At 40.3% G+C, this 19,629-nt stretch overlaps 1 protein-coding gene across 2 annotated transcripts in view; it reads right to left on the reverse strand.

Moving 5' to 3' along the window:
* tbck (TBC1 domain containing kinase) overlaps positions 1 to 19,629 on the reverse strand; it is a 63,025-nt gene that overhangs the window by 21,084 nt on the left and 22,312 nt on the right. For both annotated transcript variants that reach the window (XM_082537004.1, XM_082537003.1), the window contains exon 23: positions 8,886 to 9,058. In XM_082537004.1, the coding sequence (XP_082393130.1) occupies positions 8,886 to 9,058 (173 nt within the window). The remainder of the gene's footprint in view (positions 1 to 8,885; positions 9,059 to 19,629) is intronic.

Genomic DNA, 19,629 nt, shown 5'->3' on the forward strand with positions numbered 1-19,629 from the left:
CAATACCTAAAGAGGTTGGATACTGTGTACCATTGTGCTTTACGTTTTATTACTGGCTATGGAAGTCGTGTACATCATTGTTCTTTGTATGCTGCTACTAAATGTCTATCTTTGCATATTCGTAGACTCTCCCATTGGTTGATTTTTATCTATAAATCTCTCCTTGGGCTGGTTCCATCTTATTTATGTGTTTATATGTGTAAAAACCACAACCAATACAACCTTCGTTCGAACAAAATCATACAATTGATTGTCCCAAAAATCAGAACAGAATTGGGCAAAAGGGCTTTTAAATACGCTGCCCCTGCTTCCTGGAATAATCTGCAGAAGGAACTGAAATTATCAGACTTGGTTACCTTGGGAGAGTTTAAGTCTGTCTTAAAGGAACGAGAGAACAGCTCTTTTACTCAGTGTGATTGTTTTTAATGTACTCTTAATTTGATCTGTTATTGTATATTTTACACATGTTTGTATGGGATATTGTATTTGTTTTAAATGTTATATACCTATGTGGTATGTGACTTTTGTTGCTATGATGCCAGGTCTCTCTTGTAAATGAGATTTTTAATCTCAATGAGATTTTTACCTGGATAAATAAAGGATTAATAATAATTAAAAAAAATTCAATCAAATTTTATACAGCGCCAAATCACATATTGTAAGGTGGACCCTACAATAGTACATATAGAGAAAAACCCAACAATCATATGACCCCCTATGAGCAAGCACCTTGGCGACAGTGGGAAGGAAAAACTCCCTTTTAACAGGAAGAAACCTCCGGCAGAACCAGGCTCAGGGAGGGGCGGGGCCATCTGATGTAACTGGTTCAGGGGAGAGAAGGAAGACGGGACAATATAGAGTGCAGATGTTAATGTTATGTTTAACTCCTCAACTGTTTTCTTAACTCAGATGTTGTGAAGTTGTTATTCTGGAAATAATTCTGCCATTATGCACTTTAGTGATCTTTTGTGGTCTTTCAGTGGTTTTGATGTCTCTCTCTAGTGTATTCATTCTTTTTAATAATGGTCCACATTTTTCATTTGATCACTCTTAAAGTTTTTGCTATCTCTCTGATAGGTTTATTTGAGGTTTTCAGCCTAATAATGGTTTTCTTTACTTTTATCAACATCTCTTTGGATCTCAGATTATGAGTTCCAGTGAAAAGGAATCAAACGCAAGGTCAGTATGTGGAATCAACAATCTTTAATCTGCTTAATTTGTAATGAAATGCTAAGGGAAGATGCCTCACCTGCTATGACCATTAAACTGCTTGCCAGTCAACTTTCCAATAATATTTGAGCATCTACAATCAATCAATCAATCAAGGCTTTATTCACCACATGCAGATTGCCCCTAAATGGGGTCTATGCACAAAAATGGCTGTAATCCCTAAACAGTTAATCCAGAACGTTTGTTAAACCCCTTAAATTCAAGCTGAAAGTCTTGCTGACAGCTGAAAATTCACTGCCCTGGTGTACCGAGGCAAGATTGCAAAAGAGCAAAACTGTCTAAAACATAATAAACAAAAAGTACAGAAAAAAAGTAGTGAAAGGACAGAGTCTGCTTTTAAGGAATGATTTTTAAAGATTAGTCACTGGATTAAAATGCCCTTTAAGCATAGGCTTTATAATTCAGAGAAGATTGCAGACCTGTAGCTATGACAACCCAACAATGCTAAACTCTCCTGTGCACGTCACAATGAGCGCCCAAATTGCTGTGTATCGTAACAAGACACTTTCTGTTCTTCAGAGAGGGTTGGAGTTAACTTTAGAAAATGTGGTTTGGTCTTCGATAATCATTCCCCCCCCCCAAAAAAAAAAAAAAAAAATGGAAGCGACTGAATGAAACCTTAGCCTGACAATACTGCTGTATATCCAGACATACAATACAGTGGCAGAAATAGAAATTAATATGGAGCCCGTCTTTGGTTTGGGCTGATGAACCACACTGTGAGTTAAATGTCACAGTGAGCAATGTGAGGCATCCAAGAATGGCTTAATGACACTTTGGCATTTCACTGGCCTGGCAGTGATGAGCCTAAACCTGAGCCACAGGAAAACTTCAGCACTGGATTTTCATGCTCATCTATCCTCTAACAGTTATGGTACAAGGCTGGAGAAAACAAACAAGGAAACGCCAACGCCCACCCCACCCTCGCACCGCCGCTTAATATACTCACTTCAGAACAGCAGCGTTGTACATCTTGGAGAAAGCTTGATGACAAGGTCAGTGAGTGCCTTGACTGAACATGATTATTACTGTGCTGGGATGCTCACATATCAACCGACAGTCTGTGGTGTTTGAGCATAATTTCGAAAAGAGAATCTCATTTCATCTGCAAAGTCTGCACTCAGACAAAGAAAAGACAGGCATAATTGAGGTCATGATCTGAGAAAAACGCTGACAACAAATACCCAACAGAGCAGACACACACATACACACACACTCAGAAGATTTTAAAACGGAAACTTTCCAGCTTCTCACGTAATTCCTGTTTGAATTTTGGCGACACAGCAGTTGCCATCATTACTATTGCGCTATTTGTGCTGACACATCTAGACGTGCACTTTAACAACTGACCCGACCAGACATAATGCATTATGACCACCTGCCTAACAACTACCAACTTAGTTTATGTGCTAATGCTGCAGCACTGAAGGTCAAAATTTAGACATAACATAATTTGTCAACAACTGATTGCAACATCCACATTTCTAATTGTTTCATAATCTAAACTTCCTTAAAGTTGTTAAGTGCACAGCAAAGTTCTGAGTCTGCAGTGACATTCACTATTAATGAAACTTTTGCATAAGTCCAATAATAATAATAATAATAATAATACCAATAGAAATTTAATTTTCCTCAGCTTGAGAAGTTGAAAAGTATGTGTCAACAGTGGCCCAGTTAGAAAGTAACCTCAGGAAACTGTGTGAGAAGAGAAGTAGAGCTTGTTTTCCCCTATTCAGTCACTCAGACCAAGCTGACTGGACAGCAGCTGTCGAGTGAGATGGATGTCTGTTCACTATGAGGGCTGAGAAACTGCTGACAGAGCCTCCTGCTCTCTTACTAAAAAAAAAAAAAAAAAAGAGGGCAACAGAGAAAATCATATTTGGAACTGCAGGTTACAACCAGGAAACCGCCAAACTGACTGCATGCATCATTTTTATTAGATTTTAAGAGTTTTACTTTGGATTTGGAAGAGATTTGGGCTTGAACTTCCCTCCATTCAGACTGTAAACTTGGTTTGGCATGTACTCAAAGTGTTAGCAGTCCCTTCATTTATGAGAGTGACATTTCAACACAATGCACTCACGCCTGAATGTTTTCAGAGCAAGAGGTGGGGTACGCGTAGATGCGGTCACAGATCAATGCCACCACCCATACAAATGAGCCTGGGCTGAATGAGAAAGATTAGAGCAATCACTTGGGCACACAGCAGATAGGGCTGACAAGAATGTTTGTGAGCTTTCTGGACATGATGCATTCATGTGTGAAAGGCAAACAGGATTGCTCCACAAATACTAAACAAAGACAAAAGACCCACGTGAAACACAGGATCACATCAATAAACACTCGTCAGAAAAGCATCAACACTTTTTATGGTGAACACGACTGGTATACGCTCACTGGCCACTTTGTTGGGAACACTGTACTAGTACCAAGTTGGATTCTCTTTTGCCTTCAGAACATGATGGAGCCCTCCTTGGATGATGTTTACACCATATTCTGACCCTACCACCCTAATGTGGCAGCAGAAATTGGCAAAATGTTTCCTAATCCGCTGAGTAAATTTTTTAATTTATTATTTATTTATTTTGGTGAACATGTGTGAATTTTAGCCTTAGCTTCCTGTTCTGACAGGAATTGCACTCGATGTGGTCTTCTGCTACTGTACCCATCTGTTCCAAGGTTTGATGTCATTTGTCGTATTTTCAGAGATGATCTTCTGGTTGTAACGAGTGCTTATTTGCATTATCAGCTGGAAGTAGTCTGCCTATTTTCCTCTGGCCAGAGAACTGCTGCTAGCTGGATATTTTCTCTTTCTCAGAACAGCCTGTCTAGCTTCAACAACTATGCCATGATTAAAATCACTTAAGCCACTTTTCTTCCCCATTCTGATCTTCATTTTGAACTCCAGCAGGTTGACCTTGTCTGCATGTCTAAATGCACTATTGCTGTCATGTGATTGACTAATTAGAAACTTCTATTAACAAGCAATCAGACAACTGTAATAAAATATTAAAGTGCATATGTTTCATGTTAATTATCCATACCTGTGTTTTCCTATATCCAAGAAGAAAAATAACATATAGCACATGCTCCTGGGTAAAGTGAAAGAGTTTCGTTTGAGCCTAATATTGTGTTGGTCTCCCTTTTGCTTCCCAAACAACCTTGGTTCATCGAGGAATGGACTACATTAGACCACTGAAGGTGTGTAGTGGTATCTGGCACTAAGATGTTAGCAACAGAACTTTTAAGTCGTGTTTGCGAGTCGGGACCTCCATGGATCAGAGTTGTTTGTCCAGCACATTTCTCAGATTCTAGATCACGGTTTCACCACTGTTCCTTCCTTGGAACGCTATTAATAGACCATTGCAAACTGGTAAGACACCAAAACAGCCACAGTTTTGAAGATGCACCAGTAGTCTAGCCATCCCAGTTTGGCCCTTTTCCAGTTTGGTCAAATCCTTCCGTTTGCCTTTTTTCCTGCTTCTAACACATCAATTTTTGACTAAATCTTTACCTACTACCTAATATATTCCACTCACAAACAGGTACCATAATGCAGAGATAATCAGTGTTGTTCACTTCACCCATCAATGGTCATGTTTTGCCCAATAAGTAAATACTGCAAGACAGTTTGTAACAACATTTTAAAAGGAATCCTATAAAAAAGCTGTTGTGAATCATGCATCAAAATGTATTCATAACTTTGGGAGAATCTGGATATCAAAGATTGGGTTGTCATGAACTCTTTCTGATCTTAAAATAATTCCAGAGGGCCTTGCAGTTGATATGAAAAATCACACCAAAGGCAAGAGCTCCAACTTCATGTCCAAGGTGTAGAGGCAAAAAAGCATGGACATGACTGAGAGGTTCAGGCTCAGTGTCAAACTGCTCTACTGCCGTTTGAGTCACTGTAGCCAAAATGTTACTATTTGTCAGTGCTGGTAAGATAAGTTCATGTCGGGAACCAAGTTGCTTAAAATGATGTGCAAAATATAAAGAAAACCTGCATCCTATGATTGTCTCACAATAAAGCAAAACGAAAGAACAACAAAATAAAGAAAAAAAACAACAGCTGAAAATAATAAAGAAATATACCAATTATTTAATCTTAGTCTGGGAAATAGAAAAATTTAAACATTATTATAATGTTTTTTATATTTCACAGGATAACCTTTACATTAATGTCACAGAGCGGACAGTAATGATTAAAAAAGGATGGTTCGCTGGTCTGCAACTTAAACACAACATGGGCTACAAAGTATGCCAGTGTGCGTGAGTGTGGGGTGAACAATTTCCCCAACTCTTGTTAAAAGGTCAGCTGGAGTCATTTTGCTTCTCTATTATCACATCCTGATTAGTTAAGACAACTGATGTTGAGTTAGTGAGTCAGTTTAGTTTCTCATGCAGTGTGGAAGTAGCAAGAATCATAGAAACATAGAAAAGTTTTTCACAAGTAAAATCTAACTCACAGTCTAATTACACTGCAGATAAAAGTACAAGTCATACACTGATTTTGACCTATTACTACAAAAATAATATTACTCAATATATCACTGAAGCAGATTGTTAGTCTGTATTTTCTAATATAATTACATTTACATAACATACATTACATTTTCTGTATTTTTAGTATTTTATTACAAAATTAACTTAACAAGGCAGCAAATGAGCAGACACAGGGGATGCGATTAATTTAATTAATTAGTACATGCCCTTTTTTGCGAGGCCCCCCTTTGTTTTACAAGAAAAATGTTTGTGCCCCCGGGCGCACGCCCGCGTGCACGCACGAACACATCCTCCAACCGCACACACCCATATTTTGCTCCACTGCGGATTATTTCACATGTCAAACATTTAGTAAACAATTAAGCAAATACAAGTAATCAGCAATAAATTAGAGGTAGTAATAAAATAAACTAGGCCTACTAACTAATTTGCGCTACTTCCATAACTACAGGGGTATTTTTGAAAACGCAGCTGTTTCGTCCACATGTAAACGGCGTTTCGAATCACCAAAAACGGAGATTTTTTGCGTTTACGTGTGGACGAGGAATACAGAGTTCGTCATGCAATGTCAAAGGTATGTGCCTTTTTTCACGTCACGCTGTGCGCCACGTTATTGTTTACATGAGATAAATTGCAGAATGGCAGATAGAGACAAAATACTGTTAATCTGACTATCTGCAGGTTTTACACGCTTACATATACACGCAGTTACTGTCCCTCTATTTAGAAAGGCAGAGGCATCACGTTGTGATTATTTTATGTGCAGTTGTTTTTTTCCTGTGTAATAATATTCAACATTGCTATCAATACATTTTTCAAAAAAATGCCTCTCTGTGCAAAATGGGTTCAAAAACAACTGTAGGATACTGTTTGTCTGTGATTTGAACCGGGGGAACAAATCGTGGCAGAAACGGCCTGATGTTATTTGGATCACGCTCTAACTTTACTGTACAAAGAGCTAACATCTCCAAAATGTCAGGAGTAGTTAGTCGTTACAACAACTGTTTCTGAACTAAAAATCAAGAATGTGGGATCCTGTTTGTCCGTGATTTAAACAGCCCAGCGCTGCTCCCGACGAAGGGAAAACCAATTCTGCAGGGGAGACCTACCTTGGCACTTGTGCAGGTGAAACCAAAGGGAAAACATGCTTCACCAGATTTTCTAGTCTTTGGCTTAAAATGAAGTTGGTTTGGAAACATATTCAGCGATGCTTCATCTCCTACTTTGCGTTTGTGTGGCCGCTCCGTAGCAGTGTCCAAGCGTTTTTGTTTTCCTTTTCATACCCCCCCCTGCGATGGCTCTGCACCCCCCCAGTAGGGGTGCAACGATATTCGTATCGATATTGAACCGTTCGATACAGTGCTTTCGGTTCGGTACGCATATGTATCGAACAATACAACATTTGTAATTTATTTTATCAACTTTCCTTCTGACGATGCTGTCTGTGTTGAGCGCTCAGTGAATCTGCGTTCGACTACTCCGCCTAGGCTGCACTGTTGAGCGCAGATCCACTGAGCGTTCAACACAGACAGCATAGTCAGAAGGAAGAGCGCAGGGCAAGCTAGCAAGACAGAAGTTAAGCTCTCCTTGCAACAAGCAAATTGAACCTCATTCAGATCTGGCGTTTGGAATTATTTTGGTTTTCATGTGACGTATGACCCTGAAGGTAAGCGAGTCATGGACTAAAGTAAAACAGTATGTTGGATGTGCCACGCAATGCTCAATTACATGGGTGGGAGCTAGTGTGTTAGCGTAGTTAGCTCGTTAACGTGTTGGCCGTCTAGCCCCATGCACGGGGGCGATCGGCGGTAGCTCGTTAACGGAGATTTGCCGTGTTGTGGCGTTAAGGTCATTTCAACGAGATTAACCTGAAAGCACTAGTGGGAACACAACGAATATGACTGCACATTTACGCCGACATCATCCTAGTGCAAAGACAAAAACAACAAGCATGCTACTAACTTTAGCCGAGTCATTTAGACAGCTGTTAGCACATGATTCTCCTTATGCTGCTGAGAATATAGCCCAGAAGAAGCGGATAGTATAGCTTTTATTTTGGAAAGAGACATTTCTCTGTAATAAACTCTCTTTTCCAAAGATGAGTGATTCCTCAATCAGATACAGGGCTTGCAATATCGCTAGCCCGACGTCCTGGAGCTAGAGATTTTTTCAGTCGGGCTACCAAAATCTATCTCTTCCCTGCCCGTCGGGCTATTGTAGGAAGGAAAAATATATGTCAATGCTTTTGCATTCTTTCAGAAATGTAGCTGGGTAATTATGTCATTGGCATCGGTGAGCCACTGTCAATATGTGACATATTGAAGTCGCGTTTGAATTTGCGCTTGTTTTTTGCTTTCACTTTGCAATCGTGCGAACTGTGTATAGAGAGCGACAGCACTGATCTGTGAGTGATGAAAATTTGTGCACCAATTCCTCTGACATCGTCTTATTAATCGTTAGCTTACTATGCAAACATGACAAGTGAAATCTCCCGCAGCTTAAACATGTGAGAGGTTGGTCGCGCAGAGAATCGCTGAGCTTATGTGAGTGAGCGTGTAAAAGCATTTCAGTTCTGCTGAGCCAAATAAGACAGGTCGGGGTGAAGAAGTGACAGCCAAAGAAAAGCTTACCACAAAACGGAGAAGTTATGACAAATCAGACTATAAGGCAAAAAGAAAGTGCAGCTTTATGGTTTCATGGACAAAAGAATTTCTGTGGCTGCAATATGACGAGCTAAATAACCAGGGCTGCACATAAGTGGTCCGCAGGTGCGCATTCGCTGTCAAAATAAAAAACGCGCACAAGGGTTAGGGTAAAATTTAAAAACTGTACTTTTGAGTTAAAATATATATTTATAATTTTAATAAATGACAAATTAAAAAGGCATGAACATTTTTTTTTGTATCGAAAAAATATCGAACCGTGACACCAAAGTATCGAACCGAACCGAACCGTGAATTTTGTGTATCGTTGCACCCCTACCCCCTAGGGGCCGGGCCCCACGCTTTGGGAAGCTCTGCCTTAAGGTATTGTAGGTACATCAAGGTTAAAAACATTTAAGTTAGTCAATTGCTAGGCAGTTGCTAGGCAACTTTAAATTTAGACCTTTTGTCCCCCTTGCAATTTATGTGTATGAGAGTAAAACTCACCAGGTCTGTTTTGGGCATGTCCTGGTAGTCAGACGAGTAGTATGTTGACGTTTTCGCAAAGCCATTGTCGCCCGCAACCTTTGGAGGCTGAGCATGTTGTCGGTATGTTGCACTCTTTGGGGTCCAGCAGAACAGGCTGATGGACTCACGGACACAGCGCTCAATGTCAATTTCTGCACACCACAAATAACAGGAGACAAACAATATTAAAAAAATGTTACTTGTCAGTGCATGAGGCCCTCCCAGTCAAAGAGTAATATACTTTTGAACAACAGAGTACTCTTCATATACTTTCTGATGGATTTTGTATAAGAAAAATCATATATTCTTTATGCTCACCCAGCTAGCCAAAGAACTGCTGATGTATACATGCAGCCTAATCATGATCAATGCATTTTTTTTTTTTTTGCAGTACTTAGCTACTAAGCTGCTCTGTCAGGCTCTAGGACAGAGCATCGTGACACATGGCTAACATAAATAACACGTATCATAGTAAATTATTCATATTTTACTCTAATGTTGTCCTGCCCTTCGGAAAAAGGTGCAGATCCATCAGGTGCAAAACCAATAAACTAAAGAACAGCTTCTACCGCCTGTCAGAACCATTAATGCAAATTAAGAGTGTGAACAGACTTTATTCTGTCGCTGCAATTGACTCTGTTGCTGCCATTCCCTGTGAAATATTTTGGTCCTTCCTTTTTCTGTGCAATATTTTGGTTTCTGTGCAATATTCTAGCAGATGTGCAATTACCATTCCCATCCTTAATGGCCATAGCCCTTCCACCCTATTTATTATATTATATTATTGCCCTTGTACATACCCCCCCAGAATGTTTCTGTAACTCATACACTGTGTATATAGTGTACTTCTATTGTTGTACTTAAATTGTTTTTCTTCTTTGTATATTGTTTTCTGTACTTCACACTTTTGTGGTCTTGGTACCTAATTTCCTTGTGAAGGCAAATGCACAATGACAATAAAAAGGTTCTAAGTTCTATTTAGCTTATTATTATAGAATCACTATATTTGACACTATTGGAAATTCTGTGTAGTTCTGCAGGTCTTAAACTGGGCAATTGGCAAAAAAACCCATTTAGAATATAAATATCACTGCTAAATAAAATGCCAAAGCTTTACTATACTCAGCCTGAGAAAACATGAATGTTTGTAGTACTTGCCTTATTAATAGTAGTAAGTTAAGCATTACATGTAAAACAAATCAAAGAACTGCTAATTTCTGCATTCTAAGTTAACACCAACATCTTATTTAAGCAAACTGTTTAACTCCTTTGTAAGAATATGAATGAATTATTTAAAAAAATAAGTGGTTCTTTCTCTCAACTCACATATAAAGCCTGAGAGATTATGTAAATGTAGTGTGGGAGGTTTGGTCAAAGAAGTGAGCAGTTTGACCTTGGCATTTTGCTGCCATTAATAGTCTTAAGTAGTCATCCAGCAGCGCCAGTGGCTCCTTCAGATAATAACTGCTCATCGTTTAGCAGCCGCTTCTCATCTGAGCTCTTGTCTAGCAAAATTTCTACTCTTCCTCCCGATGCCTCTGTACTATTATAAACCCTTTCTGCTTCTTGTGTTGAGAATAGAGAGGATTAGGGAACAGGGAGTCACTGGATTAGCCAAGGATTTGGATAAATTAGGAATTCTTTCCCTTGCAATCTCTTACACTGACAGCCTCTCTTTTTCACCCCTCTTTTCCGTGGCTAATAAGCAAGACTGGCTAATGAGCACTCCTTGCTATGACCTGCACCTGGCCAAGGCTCAAGTGAAACTATATACAAGATATATCTTTTCCCCTCATCTGTCCCGCCGCAGTGTCAAGGTTAGGGGGTTGTTAGCTCTCCTGGGCTAGCACCTCAGAAACTCAGTTACAAGGTCCATTCTGGTGAGAAAAAAAATGCTCGAGGTCTGAGATTCCTCACCGACAGGCTTGCAGGCAGTTCTGGGAAATGCATTTTCCCTCCCTAGAGCTATGAATGCTGCATCCAATCACTCCTGCTACTAAAAGAGGCAGAAATGAAGAAGAGGAGATTGATAGCTGCTTTAATAAGCCCTGGGCTCAGCTGGGGCATTTTCACACAGCCAATTTTGTTAAGAAGTCAATTTTTCTTTTTTGTCAGAAGAAATTACATTTATGTAATTATGTATAGGTGTTGAGTGTGGGCTGTGACTTGTTGCCACAAATGGAAGAGTAGCATGATTAGTTAAGAGCAACTCAAAGGCCTTTTGGAATTGGACGATAGCTAATGTAAGATGGAACTTACAAGCATGAAGATGAGAGACCAGTCATTTCAAAGAAGTATAGAGCATTTGTTTCAACCCATTATGTTGTAACGAACACACTATGAAATTGATGAAATGATGAATCCCAGTGCATCCCAGGTAGTCCCCAAGTAAGCAATGCACACACACACAGCCGTCCAACTTGATGCCTTCGCTCTCCACGTTCACCAATGACACTGTCGCTAGGGACTCATGACGGGGGACATGGACCCGTACAAAGCCGCGTCATATAACGTGCGGAGGGCGGTGAAAGAGGCGAAGCAGCGCTACGGGAGGAAACTAGAGTCACAACTCCAACAGAGTGACTCTAGGAGCCTGTGGCGGGGACTAAGGACAATAACGGACTATAAAGCACCAACAACCGGTATGACGAACGCGGCCGTGACTCTGGCAGACGAGCTGAACACTTTCTATGCTCGCTTCGAGGCTGCAGCTAAGGTCTCCAACAATGCTAGTGTTAGCGGCGCTAACGGCTGCAGACAGGAAGATACTGCCAGCACCGGAAACGTGCTCGTCATCTCCGAGCATGAAGTAAGGAGAGCCTTCAAGAGAGTGAACACCAGGAAAGCAGCAGGACCAGACGGCATCCCAGGTCGTATCCTAAGAGACTGCGCATACCAGCTAGCTCCTGTGTTCACTGAGATATTCAACATCTCTTTATCTCAGTCGGTGATCCCCACATGCTTCAAAGAGTCCATCATTGTTCCTGTCCCGAAGAAACCCCACCCTGCTTCTCTCAATGACTATCGCCCTGTAGCCCTCACCTCAGTAGTGATGAAGTGCTTTGAACGCCTGGTCAGAGACTTCATCATTTCTTCACTACCAGACACACTGGACCCACTACAGTTCGCTTACCGTCCAAATCGTTCCACAGACGATGCCATCTCTCATCTCCTCCACACATCACTCACTCACTTGGACACTAGAAGGGGGAATTATGTTAAAATGCTCTTCATAGACTACAGCTCTGCATTTAACACCATAATTCCCTCCACACTCACCAAGCTGGAGCATCTGGGACTCAGCTCATCTATGTGTCAGTGGATCTCCAACTTCCTAACTGGCAGACCACAGGCAGTAAGGATGGGCGGACATGTCTCAGCCTCCACCACTCTCAGCACTGGAGCCCCCCAGGGGTGTGTTCTGAGCCCCCTGCTGTACTCTTTGTACACATATGACTGTGTGGCCACTACCAGCTCCACCACCATCATCAAGTTTGCTGACGACACCGTCGTGGTGGGCCTGATCTCTGATAACAACGAGACGGCCTACCTGAAGGAGATTAGGAATCTGGAGAACTGGTGCCAGAGGAACAACCTCCTTCTAAACGTCAGTAAGACAAAGGAGCTGATAGTGGACTTCAGCACTAAGCAGGAGAGGAACTACCAGACCCCCGTCATCAACGAGTGCCCAGTGGAGAGAGTGGACAGCTTCAAATACCTCGGAGTTCACATCACGCAGGACCTGTCATGGTCCTGTCACATCAACACCGTGGTGAAAAAGGCCCGACAGCGTCTCTACCACCTCAGACGCTTGAGAGACTTCCAACTGCCCTCCAAGGTGCTCAGGAACTTTTACTCGTGCACCATAGAGAGCATCCTGGCGGGAAACATCTTAACCTGGTTCGGGAACAGCACCATGCAGGACAGACGAGCTCTACAGAGGGTTGTGCGGTCAGCTGAGCGCACCATCCGCTCCGAGCTCCCTGACCTGCACTCAATCTACAGCAGGCAGTGCTGGACCAAGGCCAGGAAGATCGTGAAGGACCTCAGCCATCCCAACAACAGACTGTTCTCTCTGTTGAGGTCAGGAAAGCGATTCCGCTCCCTGAAGACCAACACAGAGAGACTGAGGAGGAGCTTCTTCCCGCAGGTGATACGGTCTCTCAATCACACCACCACACAGTACTGACCCACACATATGGTTCTTACACACACACTGGACTTTATGGACTTTGGTTTTGCACAACACTGGTCACTATATTCTTCATTTCCGGTTAATACTTGTACAGCTGCTGTTATTGTGTATATATTTATTTATATTTAGATTTCTTCATACATTCTTATATAGTTCTATATTGTGTATTGTGTATTTTGTTGTACAGTTATTTTATTTTCAACTTTAATTTATATATTTATCTTTATCTTATTCTTCCCAGTTAAATTTACCCTTCATTCTAATTTGTGTTGTACAGTTATTTCATTTTTAACCTTAATTTATATTTTATTCCTTCCTAGTTAAATTTACCCTTTTTAATTTTTCATATTTATTTCCTATCTTATTCATAGCCTTTTCCTTTTTTTGTTCTCTTTAGGTCACGAGCAGTTGTCCAAGCATTTCACTACATATCGTACTGTGTATGACTGTGTACGTGACAAATAAAATTTGAATTTGAATTTGAAATTTAGTTCACCACTGTTCCTTTCTCGGATCACTTTTGATAGATGCTGACCCAGTCAACTAGCCATCACAATTAGGCCCTTGCAAAACTCGCTCAAATCCTTGTACTTGCCCATTTCTCCTGTTTCTAACACATCAAAATGTTCACTTGTTCGTTATTATCAGTAACCAATATCTCAGTATACAATTTAAACTGAGATATTGGTTGACTGTATCTGTGAATCCTGCATCAAAACTTATTCATAATGTTTGCAGAATACAGTGGGGCGATCGTGGCTCAAGAGTTGGCAGTTCGTCTTCTAACCTTCTAATCGGAAGGTTGCCGGTTCGAGCCCCGTTGTGTCCTTGGGCCCCCTGACCACTGGTGGTGGTCAGAGGGCCCAGTGGTGCCAGTGTCTGGCAGCTTCGCCTCTGTCAGTGCGCCCCAGGGCAGCTATGGCTACAATGTAGCTTGCCATCACCAGTGTGTAAATGGGTGGATGACTGACTGTAGTGTAAAACGCTTTGGCGTCCATAGGGACTAAGTAAAAGCCCAATACAAATACAGGCCACTTACCATTTACAGAAATCAAAGATTGGGTTGTCATGAACTATTTTTGTTCTTAAAATGTAACATGATTCCAGAGGGCCTCACGCTCATATAAATAATCACACCAAAGGCAAGCCTCCAGAGGCTTTCTGTTTATGCCTGATGGGTCAGAGCCGCTGCTTAGGCTGCTGCCCCCGCGACCCGGCCCCGGACAAAGCGGATGAAAATGGATGGATGGATGGGTCAGAGCTCTTCTGGTAGTGCAATGACATCTACACAATAGTGAAGTAGTGTAGTTTATTATTGTGATTACTTAATGTACACTTATAGCAGTTGCTTAGGTCCATGATTTACACTGTGAGTATATAGCTGTAAGTTGTTCAGATATCATTATTGGAAAGTTTGCATAATTATTTCTTTACCCAGTCAATATATGTCACTACTTACCCACCATCTCGCACTAAGAAATCAATCTTAGCTGATCTGAAGTGTTCAGTATTACTGGTATTATTCAGTATTAGATTTAGAAGAGTTATAGAAGTGCCTATCTTGTAAAGACAGCTCAGTATTGACAATAATATCCTGCAAACAAGTGAGCTCACTCCAAGTTGTGTCACAAGAATGAGAAGGATTCTTCAAATGGTTTGATTGCACTGTTGCTTCTTGTGAATCAATCTGTCTGAGATATTTGGCTGAAAACAGAAGAAATACTTTTGAGAAGTAAAGCCTTGATTTCTTTTCTTAGACTTTTAGAAGTCTAGAAAATTAGAAAATCAAATCTAAACAAGGTATAAAAATGTTTAGTTTTGAATGAATCAAATGAATCAATTGCAATTGTGGCTACAAAGTCAGGCTGAACTTGACACACAGAAATATTGAGACAAAAGAAAAGCAGTGAAAGACAGTGGCTCAGATATTGCTGATTGGTCACTTCATTAGGTACATTCAACTGTTTATTAATGCAACTATCAAATTAGCCAATTACAGTGCACCAACTCAATTTCATCATGTAGACATGGTTGAGCTGATCTGCAGAAGTTCATAGTGAGTATCAGAATAGGGAACAAAGGTGGTTTAAGTCACTTCAAATGTAGCATTGTTGTTGTTCCTAGACGTGCTGGTCTGAGTATTTCAGAAACTGCCGGTCTGCTGCATTTTCCCACACAATCCTCTCTAGTGTTTACAGAGCATAGTCCAAAAAATAAAAAAGATATCCAGTGAGCAGCAGTTCTCTGGCTTTATGGTACCAGAGGCCAGATGAGAATGGGCAGACAACTTCCATCTGGGAAGGCAAAAATAACTCAAATAACCACTTGTTACCTGCCACCTGAGTGGTGTTGATGATCATGTTCATCCCTTAATGACCACAGTCTAACCAACTTCTGATGGCTGCTCCCAGGAGGATACTATGCCATGTCACAAAGCCCAAATCATCTCAAACTGGTTTCTTGATCATGACAATGAGTTCACTGTACTCAAATGACCTCCACTGTCACCAGATCTCAGTCCAATAGAGCACCTTTGGGATGTGGTGGAACGGGAGGTTCACATTATGGATGTGCAGCTGATAAATCTGCAGCAACTGTGTGATCCTTTCACGTCAATATGCACCAAAATCTACAAGGAATGTTTACAACCCCTTGTTGAATCTATGGCATGAAGATTTAGGGCAGTTTTGAATTTTAAAAATGGAGTCCAACTACCAAAGTGTACCGGTAAATATAGCCAACGCATGTTCACATAAGCTACAATGCAGCATATTCTTTAATGTTTTTTTGTTTATGTTTTAAATATACTATAATCTATGTTTTCTGAGAAGTCACAGCCTTCAAAATTATCCAGCTAGTTAATCATGTAAGTGGGACAATTTTTTTATTTTTATTTTAAATCTGACTTATTTTTACAGCATGAAGTTTTTATACAAACCGACTAGCTGCCCACAGCCTGTCAGTCTGTGGGCTGCTAATTGCATACTGGTACCAGTTGGAACAAAATTATATAACAGCATTATTTATTTTATTTTTGGTTCTAAAATTAAATAAGTAGCGTTGGTAACTCACATAGAAACTTATCCATGCTGAAAGTACGTCTAGGAAACATAACTTTCAGCAGGATTCCTCATCCATAAATTCAGATGTACATCCATTAAGATACTTTACTTACTATCCAGTACCACCTTTTCATTTTTTTTATACTATTTTAAATAGCTCCACATCAGGCGATTGGGCTCATCCTAAAATGTAAATGAAAATGTAATTTGTAACATGGCAAATTTGTCCTAGAGACATTGTTTTTTCCATCCTCTACATCTCCTTCTACTAACGTTCAAGGTGTCTGTCTGTGCTGTGTTTCCATAAGCAGTTTCAGTAAGTCATGGTTGTTTTTCTCAGAGCTAAACATCTATAAGTAGAGCTCATCAGTTCTGTGCCCATCTCGGCTCATTGAAGCAAATGCTAATGTCCCGTGAAGGCAAATGCCTCTGCATCATCAGTAGACACACGGTTCCCCCTTCAGCTGGGGAGCCTCTCTGGGCCATTGTGAATCAATGATGTCTCCAAACAGGACAGAGTTTTATAGATTACCTGAGGATACGAGACTAATCAAATGGGAATCACAGAATCCGATTAATTGCAAACAAATGGGAAGCTGAGATCAATGTCCCGCTCCGAGTCTAAATGTTGCACAGCAGGTCACCTATTTCACATGTTATGTTATACTCTGATATATACCTACTCAGTTAAATCATTCACAACACTTAAAAGAAAACTATTCAGGGTCCTTTATCCCTTTGTCTTTTTTTAATCTGGAGACTCAAACAGGCGTTTTGTGGAGATAAGTCTGTATTTGCATGTATGAAGATGACTTACAATACACACCACATGATTTAACTGACATCATGAATACTTGAAAACATGACAGATTTTTCTTTGAATCTAGACCTCCCTTCTTTGTTGGAAAATTTACAACTACAGACTTCCTGTGTCATGCATAATAGGCTTGTCACTGAGAATTAATGTCTCTACTCCTATTTACTACCAAGAAAGAGGAAAAGAGAGGAGTGTGTCTGAACCATTTAAGGGCTACTGTCTTGCAATATTATCTTGACTGTTAATTTTTATTCTGGTAGCTGCGTATTTGAACAGAAAGGCAGAAGACTTTTTTTTTTTAAATTTCACAACTAAATGTCAAGTCTGCTTATAGATCTCTCCAATGTTCATCCAACTCACTGAATCTCAGAATAAGTCATATGTGTAATGTAAGCTCTCTGGGTTCACAGTCATAGTCACGACCACTAAGTATAGGCTTCCATCATGCACAAGCTAAAATTAACAAAATGAACAGAAATCAGTGAAGTGGAGATTACACGAATGCTGCAAAGTAGCTTTCAGTAAACTGCATGATGGTTCAGCCTGAAGTTATTTAAATTAATCTAATATCTAAGAGAGTTTAAACATATGCAGTAAAATATGTAATATTCGATACTGCATCCAAACGATTCTGTAATTTATCCTTCCGTGTGTGCTGCAGAAGCTGGACAGACTATTTGTCTTCTCTTATAATGTCCAGCCAGCAGCATGGTATATATTTTCTGCCTCCATACATGCAGCTCCTGTAGTTACAAAAATGTGACGCATGTGGACTCTGCTCTGAAACAAATGAATGTGAGCTTCAGTTGTATGAGGACATCAATTCTGCACGCCTGATGGCAGAATGGAGCAGGTGCGGTACACAAATCACAGGATGTCTACCATAACTCACTATGTGTGCGTGTGTGTGCGTGCACGTGTGCGTGCGCTTTCATGAACATGAACGTGGTGAGGGAAAGCACACACTGACCTTCAAAACCATATTTTTTTCATCAATTGCTGAGAAGCACTATTAAAAAGAACTTCAAACATAACGCTAAGCCTTTGTTTCTGTTCATGTTCTCTGCATTTCCCTCTATGCTATTTACTATATTTTACACGTTCATAAAATGTATGATTTAAATGCTCACATCTATAAATCACTTGTTATTGTATTTCTGAAGTAAAAACTAAAACCTCCTTTGATGTTGTGATAATTTATCATAACAATTATTTAGCTGCAGTTTTCATTCTTACAAAATAGGAAGCTCAATGTGTCCTGCACTGTGTCATCACTTGCTGTCAGAGCTGATAGCAGTCAACTTTTCAACCTGCTAACACACTTGAAACCAGGGAATAGACCATCACATATTCTGCACTATGATTCATAAATGTTAAGAATTCAGTTTTTGTTGCTCAAGAGACTAAATTTTGAATTTATTGTAGCTTCCTCTGAAATAATACTGCAGTCTTTGTACAAATACTTTGTTTGCAGCAGCCTACAATGCTGGACTTGCTTTGAATTAAATGCTAACATGCTAAAGTATTTTGGTACACTGCTGTTAAAGACACACTGTACACAGGTCAGCAGACCAGATGCTTGTACTTGTTCCAAAGATGGACAGCAAATTAAGAGGTGAAAGAGTTTTTGCAGCTGTGAAACGACATCAGGCAAGCTCCTTCACTTCTGTCTTTAAATCTCGCTTACAAACACCCTTCTATTTCTTGCCTTTCGACCCACTGTGAGATGTTGACTGTGACTTTATTTCACTTTTTATGTACGCCTTTATTGTTAACGTCTACAGTTCTTATATGTCCCCGTATCTTTTTACTGTCTGGTCTGTATTTGTCTTTTATGTTGTGTTTTGGGTTTTGTTTTTTTTAGTCAGTCCTGCTATTGTTTACTTTGAGTGCTTTTTAAATAACGTGGTGTGGTATGGTAAAATATAAAGATATGATGATTGCTGGCTTTTGCACTGGACTGCACTAACATTTGATAACCTCCCCCTAAAAGCACAGACAAGTTTAATGGGGATTTTTCACAAATGAGAGGTTTGAAGCTTTAAAGCAGTGAAATTTTAACCTGATAGTGGGGTTAGTAGAGACAAAGCACCAAAGTTAGAAGGATTCATCATGTTGAAATATCACAGTCTTGACCATTACGGTGGACTGACAGACCCACAATGGCATCTCAAAAGCCACACTACTGTGGGGCTAAAGAAAGAACAATAAATCCATTGAAGATAGACCCATGCTGTCTTAGAGGTGATAAATATTGTGCTGAAGTGTGCAGAACTTAGGAGTCTGTCTTTGTAATGTATATAAAACTATTGTGAGTAGGGACCAGATTGTGGCTCGAAGCTTAAGTAAACAAGTCCTGTTTGAGGTCATGCAGCAGCCTAGATTTCAGTCCTAATATAGTTTAGAGTGAGTGCCAGATACTACACTGTAACTACCTAGGTATACACAGGCTGCGCTAATGGGGCTGGCAGTGATATACAGAAACAAGCTGGCAGGAGAAACAACTCCAAGGAAATCTTGCCAGAGAAGCTGACTGCAGCTCTAGGCCAACATATTTTACCTTTATAAGGAGAACTGGATCTCCTTTTGCCTTCTGCCTCAATCACATGAATCTCCTGGACTCGGGCAGTAAAACAATGACGTATTGCA

This window comes from Aulonocara stuartgranti (genome assembly GCF_965226115.1).
Source record: "Aulonocara stuartgranti genome assembly, chromosome: 6".
In the NCBI taxonomy this organism is placed as follows: Eukaryota; Metazoa; Chordata; class Actinopteri; order Cichliformes; family Cichlidae; genus Aulonocara; species Aulonocara stuartgranti.